Here is a 20142-nt window from a genome sequence, read left to right on the forward strand (position 1 = left end):
TGCAATTTCACTTATTTTCAACTTTTTTGAATACTATGGAAAATAGTAAAATGCTTTATAATTTAATTTGTTTTCAGAATTATTCTCCGAGGAGGAATCTGAACATTCTGAAAGAGATACACGTGATGCCTTTTCAGATTCTGAAGACATAGAGCACAGCTCCATGGCTGCTAGAAGATATGCAAGTAGAATATTATCTACAAGCTCCTGGCCTGAATATTTCAAGCCTTCTTTTACCCAAAAACTTACATTTAAGTATGTCACAGAGGGTGAACGTGCTGTTTTTACATGTAGATTAATTGCCTGTCCAACTCCAGAAATGACTTGGTTTCACAACAATCGGCCTATCCCAACAGGTCTCCGACGGGTTATAAAAACTGAGAGTGATTTACATGATCACTCTTCCAGCTTAGAGATCCAAAGGGTCCAAGACAGAGATTCTGGAAGCTATAGATTGTTAGCAGTTAATAGTGAAGGCTATGCTGAATCAACAGCATCACTGCTCGTTATCCAAAAAGGGCAAGATGAGAAATATTTAGAATTTCTGAAAAGGGCAGAACAGGCACAGGAAGATGTAGAAACTGTAGTTGAAAGGAGAGAGGACAGGATGAAGGTTGACCTGAGGTTTACTGGTTCTCCCTTTAACAAAAAACAAGATGGGGAGCAAAGGGGAATGATGCGAACTATTCACTTCAAGGCAGCAAGTCCTGGCAAGAAAACAGATTTTATGTATGATGAAGAATATTTAGAAAGTAAATCTGACATAAGAGGATGGCTTAATGTAGGTGAAAATTTCCTGGATGAGGAGACCAAAATGAAGTTGCAACGTTTACGAGAGGCTAGAAAAATGTTACTGGAGAAAAGGAAATCATCTCTTTTAGACATACCTTCTGAACTAAGCTCTAGAACTTTGAGAAGTGAAGCTAGTGATAAAGATATTCTGTTCTCTAGAGAAGAAATAAAAAGCAGATCATGTCCTGATCTAGCTCAAAATAGAGATAACATAGAATATTCAACTGAGGGTATTGTCCAAAATCCACATGCCCTTCCTAATCAAATGGATCAAAACATAGAATCTGGAGAATCTCCCACAAGTTTTCCAAATACTGTTGATGAAGAAATTCTCCAGACAGAAATAAGAATGAGCCAAGAGGCATTTCTAAGAGAAAGTCTACCAAAAGACTATGTATATGATAGAGTTCTAGTAAATGAGAATACCCAAGCAAAAAGACAAGTTGAAGAAATTATGACCAAAACTGAAATTGGAGAGTCATCTAAATCTATCACTAATGTATATAAGAACAAGGAACTATATGCCAGTGAATCTTTTGGTACACCTACTAATATTAGAGAAAATGAAGAACTCAATACTGAAAGAATAAGAAAGAGTGATTTGAAAGAATTACAACACTCTACTTCCACAAGAGTTGATGAATTCGAAACTGAACAGGAAGAAAAAACCAAAAGGTTTTTTGAAAATTCTTTTCAAAAGTATCTGCCACATTGCCCACCTTCATTTCTTCAAGAAATTGAATCTCAAGAGATTTGTGAAGGTGACAGTTGTAAATTTGTGTGTCACTTTCAAGGACACCCTCAGCCCATAGTGATGTGGTATCACAATGATGCACCAATCCCACGAAACCAAGGCTTTGTCATTCACACCTTGGGAAATTATTCAACATTAACTTTTTCTTCTGTTAATCCTCAACACGAAGGTTCTATCGCCTGTGTGCTGTTTAACCAATATGGAACAGTAAAGACCACTGGTACACTGAAAGTGACAGCAAAACAAAGGCATGGTGTCAAAGCCCAGAGAGTCCCAGTGCTGCACGACTACACTGACGAGATCGAAGAGCTGGCATTGGTGTTTGACCAAGCAGAAGACTTTCTTCCATCTTTTAGACAAGAGGGCCAAGCCAATCCCCATGTGTTACAAACTAACCCAGCAGTTCCTCTGTCTGAAGATGCAGAACTGCTTTCCTTTCCTGTAGAAATTCAGGTAACAGCAGCAACTCCTACCCCAGAACAGGATAAAGAGTCAAGAGAATTGTTTCCATTTGAAGAGTTGGAACCTAAAGCAACACCTAGACATGAGGCTACACGGTCACCCAAACACAAATTTATATTTTCATCTGATATTACTAATGAGCCGCCAAAAGTGTTACAAGAAATGCCAAGCCATGCCTGGTGTAGAGAAGGGGATTTCATAGTACTCGAATGTTTACTCTCTGGTGAGCCAAAGCCTGTGGTAACATGGTTTCAAAATGGAGTCCTTTTAACACAGAACCAAAAGTTTCAGTTTGAAGAGGTGAATTGTAGCCACAGATTATATATTGATGATGTTGACGTTCAAGATTCTGGAAAATATAAATGTGTTGCTGAAAACAATTCAGGAATAGCTGAGAGTGTTTCGTATCTCACAGTGGAACCTGTCACTCACAGGGAATACAGTCTATCAGAAAATATTGGTGGAATTTATGAAAAATATTCCAAAGATCAACAAATGCAGGGAGAATCTGTAAGGACACATTTGTATGATTATCCAGCTGGTCCTTTTACTTCCCAATCTTATGTACAAGAATATTCTATAAGGGAGTGTTTTCAAGACCTTGAGACAACTGAGCAGATAGCCCAGAAAGCCCATGTTCACTGCACATCCTCTAGAGAAAGACTACCCAGATTTATGCAGGTTGCCTCTAGGTCCATAAAAACCAACAGACTTTTCAGGGCTGAACTCATACAATGTCAGGATGAATGGAAAGAAGAACATGTAGATAAAAAGTCAAAGCTGCCCCAAGCAGAGGGTGCTGTTTACCCATTTGTTGATGATTTCAGTGAAGTCAAAATTAGGAAAGAGGTAAGAAATGGTTTTGGAAAACTTGGTGAACCAGAAAGGGTCCGTGTGCAAGAATATGGCCAAAGTGACAGTTTCTTGAATATCCACTCTGAGAAAACTTCTGAGAGTTATGCTACAAAGGACCCATCTACCATTGTATATGAAGAACCCCTTGCTGAAGAGAGGTGGTACCCAAGAAAAAAGGTGAAGCATAGAATCATTGCATTTGAAAAGTTACAACATGTAGAAAAAGGAGTTCTAGAGAAAAGACCTACCAGGAAATCATTTGTTAATCCTCCTCCGAAGAAGCCTGATGACATTGACTTTCCATTAAATCAAAGAGAATCGCAATCAAGTAACCCAAAGGCAAATATGCATCAAGCAGAGAAAATGTCTCCAAACACTGAACCAGATTCATCTAACATCATAATGAATTTAAAGCTGCTTTCTTCTGAAGCTCATGAGGAATTTAAAGCCCAAGAGAGGGAACAATGGACAGAAATAGGTCTTCTAGAGCAGTCTGCAGTTTCTGAAAGGGCTGCATATGAAACACCTACTATATTGGACTTAAAGCAGCTGCATTCTCAAATAGAAAATCCAGATTTAAAATTCCAAGAATTAGATAGTAGTCAACCAGAAGAAGCTTATTTTAAAATCCCACATCCTGCTTCTGAAACAACTGATGCTGAGAGCATTGTATTTGATCTAAAACAAATGTATTCTCATATAGGACATCCAGCTGAGGAGTTCCAAGAAACTAGGCAACAGTGGGAAATACCTCATAAAGAAGAAATCCCCAGCCCTGACATACTACAATTTGATACACAGAATACATCTAAAAGAGTGCAAAATAACATATTTACTAATCAGGAAATTTCTTCCAGTCAGGACTGGATGGAGAGAAGCTGTACTGATGATAAGGACTTTTATTTGGAAAAAGAAATCCAACAGATACAGGAACTAAGTTTAGATATTTTAAACACCAATAGTTCTCTTAAATTCTTTCCTGAGGAAATCGACAGCAAATCAGGTGCTCTACTTCAGATCTCATCAGCAGATGGAGGAGAACCTGATATTTCTGAGAAACAACATTCTTTAGAAAATGGAGATCAAAGTTTCATCTCACTTTTGAAAAAGGCAGCAAGTGCAGAAAAGCTTTTAGAAGTTTGTGAAATGAAGGAAGAAGACACTTTGAAACCAGAGTTGGCAACACTTCAAAAGCAGGAGGGAGGGACCCAGGAATATGCCAGTGGAATTCTGGGAGACCGCAAAGGCGATGCTCAGGAAGCAGACGCAGTCCACAGAAAGCTCTCCCTGAGCCAGTGCTTTCCATTCTTGATGGCTGAGGGACAACAGAATCCAAGTGATATCTCTGAAGAAGAAAAACTGTACAAAGAAATTCCAGTTCAGAATGAAATTTCTCTCTTCACTACTGAAGAAGAAAAGATGGAAACTTGTTTTTCTGAAAATCTCCCTAAACTGGACGAGGCACGTACAAAGGAAGGAATGGACTCTGAGTCCTCCCTAACACAATATTTACTTGCTGCTGGAAAACATGAAGTTCCCAAAACTAAAGACACCAAACACAAGGCAAAGCTTGTCCAGGGTGAATCAATCACATCTATGCAGGTTGAAGAAGTAACTTTCAACACTGTGTATGAATATTACAACCAACAACAAGAATCACTAGGTCGCCCATTTTCTCCTGAATCTGATATTTCCATTGATGTGGGAAGTATAAGCAGTGAAGAAATCTCTGAATTAGATCAGTTTTATACCCCTCCATCCTCTGTTGAACATTTTGAAACTCCAAAGTCTCCTGATTTATATTTTACTCCATTAGATACAACTAAACAACCTTCAACAAGTTCAGGAGGTGAGACTGTTCAAAGAACCGCATCTTTAGAGGAAGCTGCCGAAAGGTACTCAACACCTTCAGAAGGTGAGATGACTCTGGAGAGATATTCCACACCCCCAGGGGAGACTCTGGAGAGATATTCCACACCCCCAGGGGAGACTCTGGAGAGATATTCCACACCCCCAGGGGAGACTCTGGAGAGATATTCCACACCTCCAGGGGAGACTCTGGAGAGGTATTCCACACCCCCAGGGGAGACTCTGGAGAGATACTCCACACCCCCAGGGGAGACTCTGGAGAGGTATTCCACACCCCCAGGGGAGACTCTGGAGAGATATTCTACACCATCAGGAGGAGAAACCATTGAAAGATATTATATTCCTATTGGAGGACCAAACCCCACTGGAAACGTTAAAAGGTGCCCATCAAAAATAGAAAGGGAGGACAGTACGCCAAATGAGCATTTCCATACACCTACAGGAGAGCGAAGTTCAAGCTATGAAATATGGCGTTCTGATTCATTTGGCACGCCCAATGAAGCCATAGAACCAAAAGACAATGAAATGCCTCCATCTTTTATTGAACCTCTGACCAAAAGGAAGATATATGAAAATACAACATTAGGCTTCATTGTTGAAGTTGAGGGCATTCCAGTTCCTGGTGTGAAATGGTATAGAAACAAATCTTTGCTAGAGCCAGATGAAAGAATCAAGATAGAAAGGGTGGGTAATGTATGTTCTTTGCAAATTTCTAACATTCAGAAGGGAGAGGGGGGAGAGTACATGTGCCACGCTGTAAACATCATAGGGGAAGCCAAGAGCTTTGCAAATGTTGACATAGCACCCCAAAACGAAAGAGCAGTGGCACTCCCACCCCCAGTAACACATCAGCATGTCATGGAGTTTGATTTGGAAAACAGTTCATCATCAAGAACTCCTTCTCCTCAAGAAATTGTGTTAGAAGTTGAATTAAGTGAAAAGGATGTTAAAGAATTTGAGAAGCAAGTGAAAATAGTCACAGTTCCTGAATTTACTCCTGATCATAAAAGCATGATTGTGAGTCTAGATGTTCTTCCATCAAATTTAGCAGATCCGAATATGGCCTCAAGCGGGGAAGAAGACAAAGATTTAAAGATTGACTTAGAAGTATTTGAAATGCCTCCTCGTTTTATAATGCCTATTTGTGATTTTAAAGTTCCAGAAAGTTCGGACGCTGTGTTCAAATGTTCAGTCATAGGCATTCCTAGTCCCGAAGTTAAATGGTATAAAGAATATATGTGTATTGAGCCAGATAACGTTAAATATATGATTAGTGAGGAGAACGGGAGCCACACCCTTAGAATTCGAAACGTCGGCCTTTCCGATAGTGCCACCTACAGGTGCAGAGCTGTGAACTGTGTAGGAGAGGCTATCTGTCGGGGGTTTCTCACCATGGGAGATTCCGAAGTATATGCTATGATAACGAGGAAAAGTAAAGTGACTTTAAGCAGTTTGAAGGAAGAGTTAGTCTTAAGGAGTAAATATTCAGGCAGCTTTTTTGAATTTCAAGTGGTGGAAGGGCCTCCCAGATTTATCAAAGGCATTTCTGACTGTTACGCCCCTGTGGGCATGGCGGCGTATTTCCAGTGTTTAGTTCGTGGCTCTCCGAGACCCACAGTTTACTGGTACAAAGACGGGAAATTGCTGCAAGGAGCACGGTTCAGTGCTGAGGAAAGTGGCATAGGGTTCCACAACCTGTTCATAACAAGCTTAGTGAAAGGTGACGAAGGTGAGTACAGGTGTGTAGCTACCAACCATACAGGAATGGCCGAGACCTGTGCAGCACTCACCCTAATGTAAAGTTTCTGTACACTGTTTTAATGCCTCAGTAATTTTACAATTATTTTGAGTGCTTTTATATTTCCCAAATTATTACAGATCTAATAAATTTCCAGATATGGCAAGTCTTTTTAAATGCATTACATTGAAGACCCCTGAGAAAACAGTTTCTCCATGTGGATGTCTCATATTTGTAATACATGTAAATATTCTGTTATCTAAACTGTGGAATCATCACTGTGTCAATTATGCTGTGAAAAGTCAAGCACAATTAAATATTTATTTGGCTACCTAATTGTATTTCTACTGTATCTTCATTTCTCATCCTCAAAGTGTTTTAGCAGAACTCAACTATACAGGTAAAGTAAAGTGTCAAGTGGAAGATGACCACACACAGACAAGTTGGTAAGGGAAAATCTCCTCTCTGCTCTGAGTATAAGTAGTTTTTGAAATTATAATTCTTTGCAGCCAAATTCATGCTTATTTATTTACTCAGGCTTAGAGTAGATAAAATAAAAAACAGAAATTGAAACCAGCTTTGTCCATTTGATAACTGACTATATTATCTGTTTGACATTGCATTCTTAGTATATTTTTGGCTTTTAAAAATATTTTAATATTAATAACCCTCTTCTTAAATGTTTCAACTCTTGCTGGTTTTGAAGGGGCCAGTGGTGCTCACTGGATAGAGTTCATCTGGACACTTGCAGATCTGCGAATGCAGATCTTTCCACTTTGGGAAATACCTCATTTTCTCAATTTTCAAGATGACATCAAGTGTAAAATTAAATGTTAATTTAATATTTGCCTGGGGGAAAAAGAAGCTACCATATAACATTTATATATAGATTTTAAACTCTAGTACAATGTCAGAATCTTTAAAGTTAGGAAAAAAGAAGGTAGAACATTTTTAGAATTCAGGCAATATGGTAATTTGTATTTGTATGTAACAAGATAAGCTTTCCTGTCATTTTCACTGAATTTCATTTTTAAAACTAAAAATTAATAAGCATTCAAATTCAAGATTTGTATGTTTCTAAAGTGACATTTTTTGTTCAAAATTGAAATTATAATAAATTCTCAAAATCCTTAGCATTGTACCTATGTACCAATGTGAACCTAAATCTTCTCATATAAATTATAATAAATATAGAGAAATTTCATTTTTATCTGAAAATGAGGGATTGGACCAGAAGTCCTAAGAGGGGATCAATCAGTGCTATGTGTCATCCCTGTGGTAACTTTTCTTAACATGATTTAGAATAAATTTTTAATTGCACAACAGATGATGAGAAAAAAGATAGAGTGTAGTAATGAAATGATGACTCTTTCCTCCCTTCAACTCTTAAATTACTCCCTGTTGCCTAACAGCTGTGTTCATCCCCTGCACTGAGCAATTTTTAAGTGCCATGACTGGAATTAAATAGTTAATTTTAACTCTAAAAAAATTAAACATTTAATTTAAATCTAATTTTCTAAAGAATTTATATAACCAAGCATGTGTACTACGTTTTTTTATTGTATTACCTTTTTGTTCCCACATGGGAATTTCCTAATTAGAATTCTGTTAGTCTCAAATGCATTAAACTGGAGGATATGCAGCATAACAATGACTCAATAAAGAAAATTAAGCTTGGCCCACACTTGGCTTATTTATTAATTTATGAAATTTTCAAATTTTCTGACTCAATGGCATATAACTTAAAAGCCTGAAATATTAATTTCTCTGCTGCTGGATAAAGAATTCATTTATTACATAGTCGAATAGACGTAATTATTAGCTGCTACAACTACATGTGTTTTTAACCACATCTTCCGTGTTTCAGCACATTTGAATTTTATTCACTCTCTTTTTTATGGTCAATACATGATATTTAGAAATAAGGGAACATGTTTCAACATATCAGTGAGTAGGGGTACATGCACTACCCTGACAGCCGTCCCCTTCTCAGATATTTTGGCAGTGCTAGGACAGGGAAAGCTGACATGAGGAATACATTACAGGTTAAATGTGAAGTAAGTGGTCACCATTAGTATGCGAAGTTAATCAATGACTTTATGGCTACTAAGTGAAATAATAAATAACTGAGTGGGTATTCTACATACTATCGATAACTACCTATATACAGTACATGCATAGATAGCAGACACTAGAGTCCTTCTTATAAATGCTAGTACACTAGAACCAAAAGGAATTATGTTATGAGACTATTCCCTGTGATGTAAGTGGTGTGAACTACTAAGATAATAAAACTGCTTTTGAGTAAGGCAATACAACCACTATTTATGTTCTACATACATAACAGATTTAATGAAAAACCTAATTCCTGGTATCAAATTACCCAACTTTCATTCTGTCATGCATGATACTTTTTAAAGAGTTTCTGTTATTCACTGCTTTGTTTTTCTCTTCAGTAATGTTGTACAGGCATTTCTTGCACATTAAAATACAATCAAGGTTTTTTGTCAACTGAGGTTTTATTTAAAATGTAAAAGAAATGGTCCTTGAAAATGCTTACGAACAAAGCAAAGGGATACAGGGCTCTCTCCCTAGAAGTCTGCCAGCCAGTCCAGGGACAGGCTGCTGTACCGTACTGCAGTGCTGGCAGAGTTTCACAGTGGTTCCATGCCATAGTGCCTGTGCCTAGGTTGTCTAGAAATTCTCAGTGTGCAATCTTCGTTCTGTGTTTACACCTCTAATGAACATGAACAAAGGCTCCTGCTCCTTGACCACAGCCAAATCCATTGGGCCAAAAGTTCTTTGCATAGCATCCTTTACAATAGATGCCTCCTTCTTTCTCATTCAGAGTTGTTGATTTCTTCCCACACTTGGCACATTGGAACAGTTTTTGTGCCAGGGCTTTCCAGCTCCAATCTTCTCGGCAGCATTAACAGAATTTGCACGTCTGACAGTCTTCTCAGCATCCCTGCATTTCTGAGCTAATTTACAACTGGTTGGATTTGTTGCAAGCCTGTGAGGCTGAACACTCTCGGGCTTGATACCGAGTCTCCTGCCCCATCCATGTTGAGCATGCCAGGGCCCTGGCCTTTGGGCCCATACTGGTTTTTTTTTTTCCTTAAACAACAGACATGTATTTCTCATAGTTATGGAATCTGGGAAGTCTGAGATGATCAGAGTAGCAGTATGCAACATGGTCAGGTTCTGGCTTGTAGATAGTTGCCTTCTTGCTGTGTCCTTAAGTGATGGAGAGAAAGCTCTAGTGTCTTCCTCTGCTTATAACAACACATACGTCTTTCCATACCAAGATTTGCAGTAAACTTCTTCATGACTTGTCACTGTTGTGCTATCTAAAGATTTTCTGCAAACCATGCACAGAAAGCAGCAACTTGTAGCACCACTCTGCCCCTCTTACACATGATACTCAGTCCTCCCACAGGCCACATACCCATTCTTACCTTCCCAAAGGACCATTTGCTTGGGAGGTAGGGCCATGCACTGAGGGCAGAGCTAAGGGGGCCTGCAGGCTTCGGGTTCATAAGGGGAGTCAGGAGCCACAATCAATGTTTTAATGTTGGAGTTGTTTTCTCTCATTTCTGATTCTCCCATTTTCTTCACTAACTGAGTTAACATACATCTTATTACCAACGTTTTGCTAGAGTACTGTGGCAGTTCACATAGGCCAAAAAGAGGGCTTGCATTCTAGTAACTGTGAGCAGTTCTTCTACAAATTCTGATTAAACATTCCATGTGGCCCCTCTTTTTGACTAATGGCTTCAGCTTATAAGAAGTAACTAGAATGTAGATCATCTGTTTCAAAAATAATCAGTCTTCAATTTGATAATGGGGATATTTTTAAACTAAAAAAAAATTTATATGTAAATAATAATTCTGGATCTTTTAAGAAATTGATTTAAATAACCCTACATTCTTTTATTACAAATATTAGCCAGCAGTTTTTCAAACTCTAGAGTTGGGATTGTATCACAAAAAAAATCATATAAACAACTTTAAAATTTATAAGCTGTAACACAAATGAAGTGGATTGAAAGCTGCATTAGTATACTATTTATAATTGTATAATGTAACATAATAAACTAAAGTTAAACACCTAGAAATGTGCTTTTTGATAAGTTAATCGCAGGATAATCTAATGATTGCAGGAATAAAGCAGAATAAGGCCATCAATTGGGATACAACATTTTACTTTTATTTTTTGTTAAATAAAACTGATGCTAAAAATAATCATTTTTCCCCATACAGAGTTTTCTAGTTATCTTCTGTCTGCTGATGAAGAAGGACTCCAAACCTATAGCTCTGACCTTCAGTTATCTAAAAGAAGTGAAACACTTGAACTTTTGTCTAAACCTCCAGTTCATTCAACTAAATTTGATTCCCAAAAGCAAGGCAGTGTCCCAATTTTTATCAAAGAAGTGTCAGATGCTGAAATAAGCATAGGGGATTTGGCTAAACTGTCTGTTACTGTCACTGGCATTCCCAAACCTAAAATTCAGTGGTTCTTTAATGGAGTACTGTTAACGCCTTCTGCTGAGTACAAATTTGTTTTTGATGGTAATGATCACAGCTTGATCATTCTGTTCACAAAATTTGAAGATGAGGGAGAGTATACATGTGTCGCTAGTAATGAATATGGGCAGACAATATGTAGTGCCTATCTAAAAATAAATTCCAAAAAAGAGGGGCACAACGAGAGTGAACCAGGATCAGCACTGGAGAAACCTCTGGAAAAGTTTGAAGGCCCTTGTCCTCCTTACTTCCTTAAGGAGTTAACACCAATTCAATGTGCCCAGGGGCTCCCTGCCATCTTTGAGTACGTGGTGCTTGGAGAGCCTGCACCCACTGTGTTGTGGTTCAAAGAAAACAAGCAGCTTCACACCAATGTTTATTACACTATCATTCATAATCCTGATGGTTCTGGGACATTCCTTGTCAATGACCCTCAGAGGGAAGATAGTGGCCTCTACATCTGTAAAGCAGAGAACATGTGGGGCGAGTCCACCTGTGCTGCAGAGCTGCTCGTGCTTCTGGAAGCCACAGACACAACGGATGCAGCCGGCAAAGCAAAGTCCACCCCAGAGGCTCCTCAAGATTTTCCACAGATGTCATCAAAGGGCCCTGCAGCTGAACCATTTGACTCAGAGCCGCAAATTGCAGCTTTTGTGAAGGATACCATTTTGAAAGCTGCTCTAATTGCAGAAGAAAAGCAACAGCTTTCTATTGAGCCTATTAAAACCAATGAACTGAGCAGTCCAGTTACCTTAGAAGTGGAAGAAGTTAGTTCATTGACAGACAAGCCTCTGAAAACCTTATTAGCTGAACCTGAAGGGGATTATTCATTGTCTTCAACAGAAGAACCTCCAACTTATTCATATCCAAACTCTGTGGCAGAAGAAGTACTTTTACCGAAAGAAAAGACAGTATTTTCAGTGGACAAAGAGCAAATAGGGCCTCTTCAAAAGCAAGAGGCACAAAGTGCTGTCATCGTGAGTCAGAGCTTAGCTGAGGGACATGTGGAAAGTTTTGAGGGTCCTGACATTGTGGTCTCTGAGGTAAACTGTGAGCCCCAGTTCCCTTCAGAACACACCTGCACAGAGGAGGGAGGGATTCTGATGGAAAGTGCAGCGCAACTGGAAAGTACAGCTGAAGATTTTGGGGCCAGGACTGAGGAGAGCAAGTCCTTAAGTTTTCCATTAGTGTGTGAGGAAAAACAGGTACTGCTCAAGGAAGAGCATTCAGAGAACTTGGCAATGCCTCCTAACCAAACCACTGAGTATAAGAAAGAGCCTGTGGCCATAAAGGGTGTACAGGAAGTGCAGGGATGTGACCTTCTTTCTAAGGAAAATTTGCTTTCTGGTATGCCAGAGGAGCAAAGGTTAAACCTGAAAACTCAAATCCGCAGGGCTTTGCAAGCAGCAGTGGCCTGTGAGCAAACAAGTCTTTTCTCTGAGTGGTTAAGAAATATTGAAAAGGTGGAGGTCAAGGCCATAAATTTCACCCAAGAGCCCAAATGCATTTTGTGCACCTACCTTATTACCTCAGTGAAGTCTGTAACAGAAGAATTAACCATCGCTATTGAAGGCATTGATCCTCAAGTGGCGGACTTGAAAACTGAATTTAAGGATGCTCTATGCTCTATTATATGTGAGGAAATAAACATCTTAACAGCTGAGGATCCTAGAATTCAGAAAGGAGCCAAAACAGGCTTGCAGGAAGAAATGGCTTCTTTTTCAGACTCACAGAATGTTGAAGCAATCACTGAACCAGGCATTGAATCTAAATATTTTGTCTCAGCAGAGGAGGTCAGTTATTTTAATGTGGAAAGTCAGGTCAAAGTTGCAGATACAACTCTCACTGATGGGGTTTCTACAGCTACTACATCTGATGAAAAGCAGGATGAGGTACGGAAACTATCTGAGGAAAAAGACAGGCCCTCTGAAAGTGGCTCTGAGAAGGTTGGGCTAGTGGAGATACAGGAAGCTGAGGGTAGCATAGTCAAAGAGGGCACTCCTGTTATTCAAGCACCCTTGGTGGACACTGCTGCTGAGGAAGGTGACATCGTAAACCTCACATCATCCATAACAAATGCCAAAGAGGTAAATTGGTATTTTGAAGGTAAACTGGTGCCTTCAGATGAAAAGTTCAAGTGTTTCCAAGATCAAAATACATATATACTAGTAATCAACAAAGTAAATACAGAAGAACATCAAGGAGAGTATACCTGTGAGGCCTTGAATGACCATGGAAAAACAGCAACTTCAGCAAACCTCACTGTAGTCAAAAGAGGTTGGAGTTTAAAGATTAAGTAGATCAAGCGCTAACATTCACTGGATTGTAATGATTTAGGTTTTATCACCGAATTTTCACTTACCTGCCCTAATGCAGTTGTCGTAAGAATGAAGTCACGGACATAATCATGGTTATTAACGCTTTTCCTTTTCCCTTCCTGCCTTATTGGTTGATATGGTATATCTATATTATTATTTATTTTTAAAATAAGACATGTTTTTATGTTTCACAATACCAATATAGGTTTCTCAGTTTATTTTTATATGAAAATACTTTAATAGCATGTAATAAAAACCTGTCAGTGAACACTGAGCTACTCTAAAATTGCCAGTCTCATCCCTAAATTCAAAATAACCATGATTAATTGCCCAGTTATCTTCCTTGTTTCTTTTCCCTTTCTTGCTGTTGTATCACGTATCACTTTATACAGTAGATCTTGTTTTCTCACATTATTCTCAGTGTTTCCAGTCAGCATGGTATATTGAAACAATATACCATGTTGTTATGCATGTAATCTAGTACCATCACATTTTAATAATTTTGTTCACAATTCACTGCAAAGTAATGATTGACTATGTTGAAAGCTGCATATTGTTTCTTTTGCCTTCATTGATCTTTCTCATTTTCCAGTCACTTGTCTTAGTGCCACAATCTGTCTCACCAATTTCAACTGTTTTTACTTCATTAACAGAAACACAAATTAGAAGGAAAAGGAAAATGTGGTATGCCTGATAAGGAGACATGCTAACGGACTCTGCTTCCCTTCACAGCTGCCCCTGTGATCAAGAGGAGAATAGAGCCCCTTGAAGTAGCTCTGGGCCATCTAGCCAAGTTCACCTGTGAGATCCAAAGTGCCCCCAATGTCCAATTCCAGTGGTTTAAAGCGGGCCGAGAAATTTACGAGAGTGACAAGTGCTCTATTCGATCTTCAAATTACGTCTCCAGCCTGGAAATCCTAAGAACCCAGGTTGTTGACTGCGGCGAGTACACCTGCAAAGCATCCAATGAGTATGGCAGTGTCAGCTGTACAGCCACACTAACTGTGACAGGTAAATGCCAAACGCTGAGTCAGATGTTTTCATCTCATTTCACACTGTTGCCTAATTTGCTTTTCACGCAGGTGCAGGAAGTGCTTGTTCTACCAACGGGAGAGACCAATAGCTGAGATGGTAATGTGGGAACATGGTGATTAGGAACTGCAGGACCTCTGTGGGGAAAGAAACCATTATTTAGTCATACTTCTCACAATAGCTAAAGAAAAAAATAAAAGTAATTTATTATTCTGAGAAAAAACGTTAAGAAATCAAATGAGCAGTGGCTCCTGGAAGTTTGGTTTGGAGGGGTTTTATATTGTTTGCTTTTTTGTCCTCTCTCTTTTAAAAAAAAATTACTAAGTTGGTGGATATATCTTGGGTAACTGCAAATGGTTTAGCCCTTAATATAAAAATGTTGGGACCACCAAAATTTTTGATGACACTGAAAAATATCAAATATCCCAATGCATTTAATAATTTGAACCCAGTTAACCAACTGAGAACAGAATTACAAACTGAGAAGTACCAGAGCAGAAGATAAAGTGAAACAAATCCTAATGTGAAACACAGAGCTAACACAGGACTGTAAACTAGGATTCCCAGCCTAGGCTTTATTCCTAATTTAAAAGTAAGAGCAACTACACAAATATTCTGTTCCTAATATCTTAATTGACACACAGGATGACGTGAGTAGTTAACACTCATCAAGTGTTTGAATTCCCTCATCAGAAAACAATTTAGTAGCTTTTTCCTTCTCTCTTTCTCTCTCCCTCTCCCCTCCCCAAGGGAAAGTATGAACTATGGTTTAGGGTCAGGTGAGCAACAGCCTGTGTTGTGGAGAGAAGCCACGCACCGATGTCAGGGAGGGACTGACCCCTGGTCTTCTTTTCCAATGGGAATGTGAAGGGGGGAGGCAAATGCAGCATATCTATTTGACTTGCAAAAAGTCAGAGTTCCCTATAGCTTCCTTTCTTATGCAACTTCTTCACAGATCAGAAACTCTGAAACTCAGGCCTATGGCGACCCCACCAGTGGTTTTCACTTTGTGATTAAAGTCTCTGTGTGACCACGTGAATGGCTTTAATCTTAGTGACACTTTGGGAAATTTCTTTATCCAAATCAGGCCAATTGAGTAATGGGACTAATACCCAAGCTTCCAATAAGAAGAAAGGAAGGAGGATGATTTTTCAAAGACTGGAAAGAGAGGTCCCTAAAGGCTTCCTTCAAAATGCAGAATGGAAATGGGAAATTATCACTATAAATGGTTTTGCAAGTTTGAAATAACTTTGGGGTTGCTTTCAAAGTTGAGCCATTTAAGGATTTGCTGGTAGTTGACACAAGGGTAGGGAGTCTTTACAAAACTACTTAAACTTTTTACCACTTAATATTTCTCTACTCTTCAGAAAAGTCAGTACATTTTTATCTTTCTTATACAGCCTTCCAATTAGCCAGAATTAAAGTATCAGCTGAATTGCTTATCAAATAATTCAAACAATTAATCAGCCATTACAATGGACAACTCTTTAGCAATAGTAAGTTAATGTTGCTAAATAAAGGGACATTTGTTCTTTCCTTTGATAAAGACATTTAAAATGCTCCTCTATAAAGAATACTCTCATCTCTTTTGACAAATATTTTTGTGCTATTAATACATTGCCCTCTTTTAAATAATGTCTCATATATATCTAAAGATACTTTTATTTTTTACTTGGAGTGTGTAATTACAGCAAGAACTTTACTGGGGACAAAATGTAATGCTGAATAAATTCTTTTGCAGAGGCATATCCACCAACCTTTTTCTCCAGACCTAAGTCCGTCACGACTTTTGTGGGTAAGACAGCCAAGTTCCTCTGCACAGTGACAGGGACTCCCGTGATTGAAACCATTTGGCAGAAAGATGGGGCTGCACTGTCACCTTCCCCTAACCGCAAGATTTCAGATGCAGACAACAAACACAGTTTAGAACTCTCAAATCTTACCATTCAAGATAGAGGAGTTTACTCTTGTAAGGCTTCTAACAAGTTTGGAGCCGACATCTGCCAAGCTGAGTTGATCATAATCGACAAACCACATATCATTAAAGAGTTAGAGCCTGTGCAATCAGCTATCAATAAGAAGATCCACCTTGAATGCCAAGTAGACGAAGACAGAAAAGTCACAGTGACATGGCATAAAGATGGGCAAAAACTCCCACCTGGAAAAGATTTTAAGATTGATTTTGAAGATAAAATAGCATCTCTTGAGATCCCTCTTGCCAAACTAAAAGATTCAGGAACCTATGTTTGCACAGCTTCAAATGAGGCTGGAAGCAGCTCTTCTTCCACAACAGTAACGGTCAGAGGTAAGAAATGTATGAATTTTATTTCCCACTTCCTTCTGTGAAAGGATGCCTTGGTATAAAAATCGTTAACAAACAATGCAGTCAGTGCATTTGGCTATTAAAATAATGTCATCCAAGCAAACCTTTTGGTTTGGGGAAATCCTGGCATTGTTTGATTTTATTTTTTCAATCTTCTTCAGAATTCACTTACTTTTGTTCTTTTAAAACTATCTGCCATTAACAAAGCTGCTTAAAATTTCTTCTAAGATCTTCAAGTGTCTAGGAAATCCTCTTTGTGTAAGTAGTGTGCTTGTTTTTGGTTTTGTTTGTTGATACATTTGTTTGTTTGTTTGTTTGTTTGTTAAGAGACTGGGTATTTTAGAATCATGAAAACATGGAAATCTGTTGAAAGCACCATAACCTTTTCAAAAATTTCATGCAGATATTTTGTGTGTATTGTGTCTTTCTGTTGCATATGTCTACTTATCTTTTGTGAATTTTATGCCTCAGACATGTTTTACATTCTCTTTTCTTATTAACTTCACATAGAGCCACCATCCTTTGTGAAGAAGGTGGATCCCTCTTATTTAATGCTCCCTGGTGAATCAGCATGCCTCCACTGCAGGCTGAAAGGCTCACCTGTGATCCAGGTTACTTGGTTTAAAAATAACAAAGAGCTCCATGAGAGTAACACAATCCGAATGTCTTTTGTCAATTCGGAGGCTGTACTTGACATTACCAATGTGAAAGTGGAAGACAGTGGGAGTTACTCCTGCGAAGCAGTGAATGACATCGGCAGTGACAGCTGCAGTGCTGAAGTAGTTATCAAAGGTTTGTGTACTCACCTACCGTCCGTTGTTTTCCCAAGAAAAGATTTTCTTTTTCTTTGCTCGTAACACATGACTTAAATAATGCTTTCCTGCTTTTGTAGAACCTCCTTCTTTCATCAAAACTCTTGAGCCAGCAGATATAGTGAGAGGAACAAATGCCCTCCTTCAGTGTGAAATCTCAGGCACGGGACCGTTTGAAATTAGCTGGTTCAAAGATAAGAAGCAAATTCGAAGTAGCAAAAAGTACAGGTTGTTTTCTCAGAAGTCTCTTGTGTGTCTGGAGATCTTTTCCTTTAATAGCGCAGATGTTGGTGACTATGAATGTGTTGTTGCTAACGAAGTCGGGAAGTGTGGCTGCAGCGCAACACACTTGTTAAAAGGTTAGTTTTTTGAAAAACTGGTTATCTCTTTAACGAAATGTGCAAATAGCTTTCTTCACCATGGGAGGAAAATTGGTACTTTCCCTTCTCTTTCTCCTACACTTTCGAAATATATAGGTTTTGCCTTTGGCTTGACCTGGGACTTGGGGGCAAAGTCAGTGACCTTCATCCAGCGTTAATCCCAAAGATTGGTGTAAATATTTACTCTCTGACAACAAAAGTGAAGTATATGAAAGACCATTTTGTCAGCTGATAACCATGTGTCTTCTATGCTTCTTTCTCTTAGACAGAACTATAATTCCTCTTAAATTTTATTTCTTCTTCTAACTAACCAACACTGTGGGAGAGCAGTACTGGGCAAGATAAATGTAACCTAGACAAAAAATTTACATATATACTGTGTTGAAAATGTTTGGGAATTGACAAGTTTCATATGCTGTCTTTCTTTGACTAGAACCACCAACCTTTGTAAAGAAAGTAGATGATTTTACTGCACTAGCAGGACAAACTGTTACCTTACAAGCTGCTGTGAGAGGGTCAGAACCCATTTCTGTCACATGGATGAAAGGACAAGAGATCCTTAAAGAAGATGGAAAAATCAAAATGAGCTTTTCCAATGGTGTTGCAGTCTTGATAATCCCCGATGTTCAGATTGGCTGGGGTGGCCAGTACACGTGCCTGGCAGAAAATGAGGCCGGGAGCCAAACATCCATTGGGGAATTAATAGTTAAAGGTTCGTGTAGGAACATTTTTAACTTTGAATCAATATTTCCTTCACAATGAAACCCCCATACACATCTTGGAATGCTAACTATTTAATACTATTATAGAACCTGCCAAAATTGTTGAGAGAGCAGAACTGATCCAGGTGACCGCAGGGGACCCCGCCACACTGGAGTACACAGTCACAGGCACCCCGGATCTCAAGCCCAAATGGTACAAAGATGGGAGACCTTTGGTGGCCAGCAAAAAGTATCGAATAAGTTTTAAAAACAATGTAGCCCAACTCAAATTTTATTCAGCTGAGCTGCACGACAGTGGCCAATACATGTTTGAAATTTCCAATGAGGTGGGCAGCAGCTCCTGTGAGACAACTTTCACGGTGTTAGGTTGGTATCTCTGGAAATCTGTGCTACCTGTTCCTTTGAAAAGCAACAAAGTCAAAAATAAAATCATGAGCACTTTTCCACATTGATCTTTCTTCCTCTTCTTGTGCCATGAACAGATCGAGACATTGCTCCATTTTTCACCAAACCCCTGCGCAACGTGGATAGTGTTGTCAGCGGTACCTGCAGGCTGGACTGCAAAATCGCTGGCTCCCTCCCAATGAGGGTGTCCTGGTTTAAGGATGGGAAAGAAATAGCTTCTTCTGACAGATACAGAATAGCATTTGTGGAAGGCACAGCCTCTTTGGAGATCAGCAGAATAGACATGAATGATGCAGGGAATTTCACATGTCGAGCCACAAATTCTGTGGGAAGCAAGGACAGCAGCGGAGCCCTGATTGTGCAAGGTTGGATGGAGACTTTGCATTTCATTCCTACTGTACATCATGTTCACATTAAGACTTCTTCCCTTAGGTCTCACCTCTTAACTCTTTGACATTCTTTCTTATACCCCTTCTTTAGAACCACCCCATTTTGTAACTAAACCTGCATCAAAGGATGTTCTGCCCGGCTCGGCTGTCTGCCTGAAGAGCACCTTCCAAGGGTCTATTCCTCTTACAATCAGATGGTTTAAGGGTGACAAAGAGCTGGTTTCTGGTGGAAGCTGCTATATCACCAAAGAAGCCTTAGGAAGTTCCCTGGAACTCTATCCAGTAAAAACCTCCGATTCAGGCACCTATACCTGTAAAGTCAGCAATGTTGCTGGAGGCGTGGAGTGCAGTGCAAACTTATTTGTAAAAGGTCTGCAGTGTTTTCTGAACATCTTTGTGCTATCATTGTTATAAGTTCTTTCCTCTTTCTCATGTTTCTTAACAACTTCTTTCCTTCCATAGAACCTGCCACATTTGTTGAAAAGTTAGAGCCATCACAACTCTTAAAGAAAGGAGATGCCACCCAACTAGCCTGCAAAGTCACTGGTACCCCTCCCATTAAAATAACGTGGTTTGCAAATGATAGAGAAATTAAGGAGAGCATCAAACACAAAATGTCTTTTGTGGAGTCCACTGCGGTTCTAAGACTTACAGATGTTGCCATTGAAGACAGTGGTGAATACATGTGTGAGGCCCAAAATGAGGCTGGTAGTGACCACTGTGGTAGCGTTTTAATAGTCAAAGGTTTGTGTTCACATTGCCTC

At 39.1% G+C, this 20142-nt stretch overlaps 1 protein-coding gene across 2 annotated transcripts in view; it reads left to right on the top strand.

Moving 5' to 3' along the window:
- Positions 1–20142, top strand: part of TTN (titin) — a 269907-nt gene that overhangs the window by 56051 nt on the left and 193714 nt on the right. Inside the window, exons 46-55 of one of the 2 annotated variants that reach the window (XM_045842158.1) lie at positions 10734–13274; positions 14048–14326; positions 16089–16652; positions 17181–17462; positions 17563–17841; positions 18296–18574; positions 18672–18950; positions 19067–19354; positions 19470–19748; positions 19841–20122. In XM_045842158.1, the coding sequence (XP_045698114.1) occupies positions 10734–13274; positions 14048–14326; positions 16089–16652; positions 17181–17462; positions 17563–17841; positions 18296–18574; positions 18672–18950; positions 19067–19354; positions 19470–19748; positions 19841–20122 (5352 nt within the window). Of the gene's footprint in view, positions 1–77; positions 6794–10733; positions 13275–14047; positions 14327–16088; positions 16653–17180; positions 17463–17562; positions 17842–18295; positions 18575–18671; positions 18951–19066; positions 19355–19469; positions 19749–19840; positions 20123–20142 lie in introns of those variants that run through there. The other variant, XM_045842067.1, reaches the window with a different exon arrangement.

Source organism: Phyllostomus hastatus, unplaced genomic scaffold (assembly GCF_019186645.2).
Source record: "Phyllostomus hastatus isolate PE091 unplaced genomic scaffold, TTU_PhHast_1.1 phas_contig_1, whole genome shotgun sequence".
NCBI lineage: Eukaryota > Metazoa > Chordata > Mammalia > Chiroptera > Phyllostomidae > Phyllostomus > Phyllostomus hastatus.